This window comes from Olea europaea, chromosome 23 (genome assembly GCF_002742605.1).
Source record: "Olea europaea var. sylvestris chromosome 23, O_europaea_v1, whole genome shotgun sequence".
NCBI classification, from domain to species: domain Eukaryota; kingdom Viridiplantae; phylum Streptophyta; class Magnoliopsida; order Lamiales; family Oleaceae; genus Olea; species Olea europaea.
This window is the reverse complement of record NC_036259.1, coordinates 29877-39112: the sequence shown is the minus strand read 5'-3', so window position 1 is coordinate 39112 and position 9236 is coordinate 29877. Positions and strand designations below refer to the sequence as shown.

At 30.9% G+C, this 9236-nt stretch overlaps 1 protein-coding gene across 1 annotated transcript; it reads left to right on the top strand.

Moving 5' to 3' along the window:
• The first annotated feature begins 4097 nt into the window (after positions 1-4097).
• On the top strand, positions 4098-6092 carry LOC111372036 (probable WRKY transcription factor 28). The gene is made up of 3 exons (XM_022994185.1): positions 4098-4747; positions 5077-5220; positions 5560-6092. The coding sequence occupies exons 1-3, from the start codon at positions 4332-4334 to the stop codon at positions 5903-5905; spliced, it is 906 nt and encodes a 301-aa protein (XP_022849953.1). The 5' UTR covers positions 4098-4331; the 3' UTR covers positions 5906-6092.
• Positions 6093-9236: the final 3144 nt, after the last annotated feature.

Genomic DNA, 9236 nt, shown 5'->3' with positions numbered 1-9236 from the left:
CAGTGGAAAGATTTGTCTCTTTGAAACTCAAGATGGATTGGATATCGAAAGGCATGATTTCATTTTGTTCTCTAACTTTGATGCTGATGCTCGGTTGTACGTTCGGATCACATAGCAAGTTTTAAAAGTTTGTAACGACCACGTTTGAGTTCAATATCCGCATTTGAAACCTGCTCATAGTCATAGGCTCATCTTATAAATATATTGAGTGCCTCTCTTTTATAAACCAGTTTTAATGGCGAGTGTTATAGTTAAGTCCATGTTTGTTATAGATTAAAATTTCAAGTTAAAATCAACAATTATTTTCACTACACATTTTATGGGATCCACGATGTTTTAACCCCATATTTTAACAAAATTTATTAAAAGTTTAATTTTAATTTACACCAAACAGGCTCCTGCTCCTGCTCTTTATGCATTGGCGTTTTGGGTTGATTAAAAGTTTGGTAAATTCATGCCTGAAAATAGTAGAAACCTTGTTAAAATCAAATTGGAAACATCTTCCCCTTAAAATACGCTAAGTGGAATATTATTTGCCAAACATTACCTTCCCATCTGTAGTATCCAATTTTTGACTTTTTTTCATCACCGGACAGCTTGCATATAATCTCCTTTCCCCTCTCTCCCGTGTCTCAATATTCATCACAATAATTTGAAACAGAAGGGCAATACTACAAAACAAATCTAATAAAATAAAACTTATTTTCAAAAGATTTGAAATCGAATATATGAATAATTCGTCTACCATTCAATTTATTGCTATGTTTATTTTCGGATAGAAAAGTATAAAAGTCGGAAAATTAGCACAAAAGCGACTTAGAGTTGAAGGTTGAACTTTAAAATTTTTATACCAAAAAAAAAAAAAAAAAAAGGATTTGTGATTTATAAGGACGCATTTCAAAGGATTTCTGCTTCTACTTACTGTTGAGGAGTTTCTAAAAAACTAAGATGAATTTTAGTTTCATTTAAAAGTCATTTTAATTAGACAACTTGCTTATAAAAAATTATTCATACATGTTTAAAAGTAGCTTCTTTATTTAGAAATGAATTTTTTACTTTCCAAAATCATGTCAAATAGATTGTGAGAAGTACAAGCACTTCATGTATTATTAAATACTTAATTCAGCTTAGAATTAAGTACACTATTAAAAAATATGGCTTCAAACACGGATTGTTCGTTCCTGAAATTTCGATATCCGTTGCTATTACTTTTTACTAACGATATATTTGTAACCGCAAATTCGTTACTAATTTGAGAGTCGCTGATAGTTATCAACGGATCCTTCCGTAAGTAAAGAGTAAACATTTTACCAACGAATTTTTCGTTGGTAAAAATTTTAACCAATACCAACCGACTTTCCGTTGGTAAATGCCTACCATTACAATTGGTAAAAATCAATGTTGTAAATAACCCATATGTGTGAGGCATGGTAAAAAAAAAAAAAAGAAAATTATTTATTTATTTATTATTTTTATTATTATTTATTAAATAATTCTAATTTTTTTTAAACTTTTAGCCAAACGAATTGAAAGGTCAAAATATTGTTTAACCATTTATTGGACCACAAATTAATTTATAGAGGGCAACTCAGAAGACTTTATTGTGAATTTTCGATGTGAGATAAGTGAATTACTTTTATTAATGGATAATGCGTTTCAAATTACCAACGGAATATTCATAGGTGAAAGTTTCAAATGTTAAACGATTACATGAGACGCGAAATATCCGTTAGTAAAGAAATATCATTGTTATCAATGAAAAATTCGTTGTTAATTATCGTAGTTGAAAATGAATTACTTTTACCAACGGATAATCTGTTTCTAATTACCAACGGATTGGATCCGTTGGAAATCTTCGGTACTGTACCTACGGATATTCCGTAGGTGAAAGATCCAAATGTTAAACGGATACATGATGCACGAAATATCCGTTGATAAAAAGATATCATCATTATCAAAAGAAAATTCGTTGCTAATTATCGTAGCTGAAAATGAATAACTTTTACCAATGGATAATCCGTTTCTAATTACCAACGGATTGCATCCGTTGGTAATTTTTCATAGATAAAAAGCTGTTTTTTTAGTAGTGGTAAAAATAACAAATGAATCAATAACTATGCTAGGTTATATTTGTCATGCCAAAAAAACAACTATTTATCATTAAAGTCTGACACACCAATTATGGAAGGGGTATTATAATCATACTATGTTGATTACACCACATTTGTAAGGAAAGTTTTCAATCCTTCCTCTTATGTTATCAACTTTTTTTTATTTTGCCCCATTGTTATAATTAACTTTCAATCAATTGGCAAATTTGTCTATGATGACAACATCTTTCCAAATATTCCATTGACGTGCTTTAAAATGAGCGGCATATATAGGCCTTGTTTGACCTTTTTTTTTTTTTTTTTTTTTTCAAAATACAATTTTTTCTCTCTCCATTTCAACCACGCATTTTTCAATAAAATAATATTATATATAAATTTAAAACTTTTATTTTTTATTTTTTAACAACACATTCTCGATCAATTTACTATTTCAAAATGCATTCTTGGAAATAATGTGGCTCAAATAGGTCCCTAGCTTTTGTATTTCTGTTTTAATTTTAAAATATGAGTAGCAAATTAGTCCTTTTACGTCCTAACAATTTTTTGGGAACTAAAAAGATGTATTAATTAATAGGAAATTGAGAATAAGAATACGATAAAAGAAAAAAAAAAGGTAGAAATATAAGTAGAAAAATGAGCATAATGAAATTTACAAAAATTGTGGTGTGTATATATATATATATATATATTGTATATGCCTAATTGAATTAATAACATTACGAAATGGTCCATATTTCATTAGAGATGTACAAAAAATAGCAAGCTATTCTTGGGTGACAATCCCCTGGACGTCCAGGGGTTGTCCAAGGTGCTTTAGCCATGGATAGCATTGACCTGTCAAGCTATTAAGAAATAAAGTTCGCCATGAATTTCGGATGTAACGCTGATAACGTGGACATGACCTGGCAACAGTCACATATCTTAAATGCAAGTGGAAAATCTCCGCACGTGCAAAGTCCTTGTCAGTTACGGTCAAATTCCGGTGCCCGGCCCATGACACGTGTGTGAGCCTTCTCCTCTCAAAACAAAACCGTGATCTTAGGACATAAATATTTGACCACCGCACTATGTATAATCTACTGTAATAAAAAGAGGACTGTTGCTAATTTTAAGGTGTAAAAATTTTATAAGGAAAAATGAAAAATTTGGATAATTAGGAAATAATTTTGACTTTAATTTTAGTACAACCTTAATTTTTAGATGATTTTATTCCCTATTTGAATCCATGATCAAGAATTTGTTTAGATAAAAGATATTTATTAATCGTATAGACGATATATAATATTAGAAATTTATATTTTTCAATCTTTGATCATGATTATTTAGATATGAGGTCCGATTGCTTTCTTGAGGCGAATGTTTTCTATATATCCTCATAAGAACAACTTCTTGATATATGAAATTTAAATTGATTCCACAAATCAAATTGAAACCATGTCTCCAAGCACACGGAGGCATAAGAATTCTACCTTTCCGTTTCTCTTGCTAAATTTAGCATCTTACATACTTCGGTAATGACCTAAAAAAAAAAAAAATCTTATTTGATGAATAACTATTAAAAAAAATATCATTTTCAATCAATCTAAAGTTTTAAATAACAATTTTGGGATACTCTTTTGAATTATTAAACTAATAATTTGTATAATTATAAGTGATCAAATAAAAAATAAGTGGAGTCTTACCTAACTTCCTAATTATATCAAAACTTTAATTAGAACTATTTCTTGACATTATGTTTCAAATTAGTAGAGTTTTCTTCTCTCCAATAAAAGAGAAAATATCTAGCCTAGTACCATGTTTGGCTTAGCTTAAAATTTAGAGTTTTCTTGTTACTTTAAGTAAAAAGTTATTTATTTTGACAATAAGATAAGAATTACTATCATAACATGTAACTTACTTTATATTCAATATTTTTGAGTGAGAAAATGAGTTTAAAAGTTATTTTTTCATTTTTTTTTTCTGATATAGCCAAACATTTACCATCCCACTATAACAAAAAATTCAAGAAAAGTTGTATTCCATACTCTTAATCAAAGCATGTAGCATTCCAGTCATCACTCTCTCTCTCCTCTCCCTCTCTCTAGAAATTAAGCAAAGAAAAAGAGAAAAGGTTAGCCGAAAAAGCTAACCAAAGCTATCTCTAGCTATAGCACACAGTAAATCCAAAGATCTTGAATAATTTTTCTCCCCATTCCTACACTCTTCTTCAATTTTTCCTCTATGTCTGATGATCAAAACAAGTATCCTTATCAACCCTACAATTGTTTTCATCATGATCTGAATATGGTATCAGGGTTTATGGGATCAAACCCTGTTGGATTTGATCCTTCTCATATGAGCTTCACTGACTGCTTGCACGAAGCAGTGCATTACAACACTCTATCAAGTGCCTTTGACATTTCTTGTTCATCATCTCATGCTGTTAATTATCCTGCAAATGATACTTGTAATCCAAAAAAAGATATCAGTGTTGGAGCGCCATCTGCTGCAGGAGGGAATAATGAAAATCCATTGACGCCGAATTCTACCGAGTTTTCGTCTTCTTCTGCGGTTGGAGGTGAAGAGGAATCCTCAAAAAGCAAGGAAGATCTGCAGAAAAAAGTGTTTGAAGATGAAGAGGAAAAGTCTAAAAAAGCGTAGGTATTTTGGGGGTTTTCTACTTGATTTTTCTTTGCCATTACTATCAAGGTGGACTTTTTTGGTCCTTTGCTAATTTTCAATTTATTCATAATTATACTTATTTACAGAACTGAAGAAAAATAGTAGGATGGTTTTATATTTTTCTACTTACTTTCTTCTTCTTAAATCAATTGTGCTTATTTGTATGTTCATATCTTGAAATTGAAACTATGTATGTATGAAACAAAACCCTAATTTTTCAACAACTATTACTTCAAATCTAGTTCATGGAAATGAATTTTCACACTTTATTTAATTAATTAACTGCTACTTAATTATTTTCCAGGAACAAACCAAAACAGAAAGGGGAGAAAAAGAAACGAGAACCGCGTTTTGCCTTCATGACAAAGAGTGAAATCGATAATCTTGAAGATGGTTATAGGTGGAGGAAATATGGCCAGAAAGCAGTGAAAAATAGCCCTTTTCCAAGGTTATTATATATCTTTAATATCCTGCCCATGATAATTTCTTCACCTGCAGTACAATGCGAAATAATTGATTAGTATCAATATAACTTATATTTCAAGTTTGTTAATTAATGAAAACTTTGATTTTATGCTATGTCTTCAAAGTATTATTGATTAGTACCCCTTTAAATTGAAATTCTTGATTTGATTACTATTACTAGAGAAAACATGCCAACATGAGTAATATATCTCAACAATTGATGTTAAATTAACTTGTAATTTTCTTCAGAGAATTAAGAAAAATTAATATAGAGAAGAATGGAATCTGATTACAGTAACCCCTCTCCTCATTAATGTTGTAGGAGTTATTATAGATGCACTACTCAGAAGTGCTCTGTGAAGAAAAGAATTGAAAGATCATTTCAAGATCCGTCTGTGGTGATCACCACCTATGAAGGCCAGCACAACCACCACAGTCCCGCCATGCTTCGTGGCCAGGCCACCGCCATGTTGGCATCTTCGCTGCAGCCCACAATCCCAAGTTTTCCGCAGGACTACATCCTTTCTCAAATGCTTCCAACAAGTAACCAAAACCCCCCAAATTCCATGTATTATAATAACCTTAATCCTCAGCAGCAACTTCAACTTCCTGAATATAATTTTATGCCTGACATGTTTCCCTCATTTGTTCACAAAGAGGAGCCATGAATTCTCTTTCTCTCGGTGTATTGTGTATTATGTGTATCTAGGCTTGCACGATGAATTGTTAGACTGATTTAAAGAAGTATGGATCACTGCGTAGAGCATTGAATGCAATTATCTTCTTCTTGATGTCAATGAGAGAACTACTTTCACATTTAAAGAAATTATGAAAAACAGTTTATTAATTTTTGAATGTAATACTAAGTTACTTAGTTCCAATTTCGTAAATGAAACTGCTGTTAAACCACTCTTCTGGAAGCTTAAGTTATTGAGAAAAGATGCATTTATTAATTTCATTATATCTTTAGCACGCTCCCTAATGATCAGTCTGTATTTATGTTTACATTTCATAAATGGCTGCAAGGAAACTTGGACTTTCATCTCCTCAGGGAATATGTAGAACGCTTGAACTACCTCATCTAAAAGTTTAAATTGTTCGAAAAGGGATAATATACTTATTTAGATTTCGTCATAAACAGCCATGGACAGAAGGGGATGGACGAGATTAAAAAAAAAGCCAAAATTAGGGACCAGAAATATCTGTCATACCAAGACGGGAAGTTAAGGTTGAAATCATTTTTCTTCCAATTTCGTGCATTAATTGTTCCTCGTCTTCTTAAAGCCGTTCTAGTTTTGCTTATTATTATTTTCCTACTATATATACACACACAAATATATGTTCTCTTGATTGAGATAAAGTGTGGTAAACCTTGTAAAGATTCTGCATATTGCCCGAGAATATTGTAAATGCTATTTTGGTGTTAAGCTAAGCAGAAATTTCGAGTTTTAATCACATTCGGCATATGAGACATTAAGATCTCAAATTCTAAATATAATAAAACCTCTCAAATTGAAGGAGACTGAATCATGTTCAGTTTACTCCGAAGCCGTTCAAAACAAGTGGTACACAAAGCCTTTGTCAATGTACTTGAAACTTGAAAATTCAAGAAGACTGCATAACTTTCAGCTGTTTGATAAGAACTTTTGCACGAGAAAAAAATGGTCATCTATATTAAGAACAGATTGTCGGGGACTGTATGTCCCAACTTCGTGAACAAATGTTGTAGCTAAATAATATTAGTAGACTTGAGCCTAAACCCTATATTCAAACTAAATATGCAACTTTTTATTTCCTGGTGCTCCATTGAATTATGGTGTCTCCACGAATATATATGCAGGAGGCACATGTAGACCATAAGTAATCCAAATTTCTAGCCTACTTTTTGTATCTGAACCCTTCAAGCAGTAATTGATTACAAGTTACAAGGCTTAAAGTGAAGGCTATATAGGTAGTTCTTCCCTTTAGATATATACCTCTAAACCCTCTTGTAAACTTGCCAATGATTTCAGTTAAGATAATTGTGACTATGAAATAAATTAGGCCTCAAGTCCTACAAAGTACCCCTATAAACACATCAACTCTTAGGAAATAACTCAAGGAGCCTAACTTTTCCCGAAGAAAATTTGCAGTTGAGATCAACTACAAACCTTTGCACTAACTAATAGTCAATACCAACTACTATCTAGGATATATATCATCTATTATAGTCCCTATCTATCTAACAATCACTTCTACTTTATTTTATTTTAATGGAGAAGAGAATTATTGAACCATCTTGTCTAAAAACTTAAATTATTATAGAGAAACTTATACAATTTCAGATGAGACATATTTATGTACTTAAATTTAATCTTTAACAAGAATTTCATTCTCACTTGGCATGATTTAACCATAAAATTTATTGCAGATAATCATTTTAGTTATGCAACAATTCGGGGAGGGATTTGAATTCTGAATATTTGAGTCGAGTTCAAACCTCTGATGTGATTCAAGAAGAATTATATTATTTATATAAATTAGGTTGAGAAACTTGGTTTACAGATTATGTTTTGGCAACATCTAAGCCAATCATTTCAAAATAGTTTGCAAACAAAGTTTGTACAACTAGATTAATTCATTTAAGAATCCCTTCATCTGGTACTTTTTATCGTGCTTGATTCCTCCTTGGGACATCATTGTGACTCTCTGTGGGCATGCTTAAGACCGTTTGATGAGTTAAGATCCCATCAAATCTTAAAATTCCTTTGTCACAATATTATGAAGAAATATTTCCAAACATGTCCTAGATTTTAAAATAGAAATAATAATTACTATTTTCAAAAGTATACACATTATTGAACAGAATAATTCAAATATTGCAATGATACATTTGATATACATCATGTGACCATTGTCTTGATTTGTCCAATAAACACGTTCATACAATAAGGAATCATGCCTAGCAAAATACGAGACTAGGGACCATGCTCCCTCTTTCTTCTACACAAGCATGGATTTAATTCTTTTTAATTTTTATTTTTTTTGGTTCTACGAGTGAACAAAAACAGTACTGGCTTATGTACGAACAGCATGACATTGTTGACATTTGTGTTGTAAAGCATAGTATTGGTATCTTTTTGAAGAGTTTTAGTCAACAAAGGGCAGGTTTTAGTTAGGTCGAAACAGTATCAACAATGTAATGTGGTTTCATATGAACTGACATCGATTTGATCCAAGCGCAAAAAGGAAGAGAATTTGAAATTTGCTAATTTTTTTCACAGTAAAATTCAATTTTATGCAACCATGAACTATTGAAAAAATTAAAAGTGGTATAAAATCAATCAATTTCACTAAACTGCCTGTTAAATGTTGCAAGCATATATGCCTTAACAATTTTAATTTGAAAATATTGTCGTAACCCTTCTTTTATAACATTTTCAATTTTTCGGGTGTCATGAAGCAATTAAGTGGAATATCAATTATCGTATTAAACTTGAACAACTCAATCGAGATAAATTTAAATTTAGTAATTCAATTAAAATTTCGATAATGGTAGGGATAGCGAAATGAAATTCGCCCACGTTATAAAATTTGTTCTTTTAGCTTACTCAAAAACTTCTCTTTATGTTCCTTTTTATGAGTAACGTAGATAGTTTCTACAAATTAAAAGTAGTTACAAAGTCAAGGGACTCTTGTAATAAGAACTAATTAAAACGAACTAGACTATCCCACTTTTAATACAATTTGAATTAGAATTAGAATCTTGTCAAAGATACCGAATGAGAGAGACAGGATACCGAATGTGTAGAAAAAAGCATAATCATAAGTGGTTTACAAATTTTTCCAATTTTACCAACTTTAAAATAATTAAATATAATGTGTAAAGCAGCAATAAATTGATCAAATTCATGCAATTTGATGGAAAAAATAAAGTTGTTGCATGCATTTATACGTTTCCATCAGCATTTTACTTTCTTTAAAACTGCATCGAACGTGATATAAAAAGGGAGATCAATT

Excerpts from the sequence above, each read along its gene's own strand:
- LOC111372036 (XM_022994185.1), top strand. The coding sequence starts at position 4,332 with ATGTCTGATGATCAAAACAAGTATCCTTATCAACCCTACAATTGTTTT. Across the intron at positions 4,748-5,076 it reads GAGGAAAAGTCTAAAAAAGC|GAACAAACCAAAACAGAAAG; the intron begins GTAGGTATTTTG and ends ATTATTTTCCAG. Across the intron at positions 5,221-5,559 it reads AAAAATAGCCCTTTTCCAAG|GAGTTATTATAGATGCACTA; the intron begins GTTATTATATAT and ends TTAATGTTGTAG.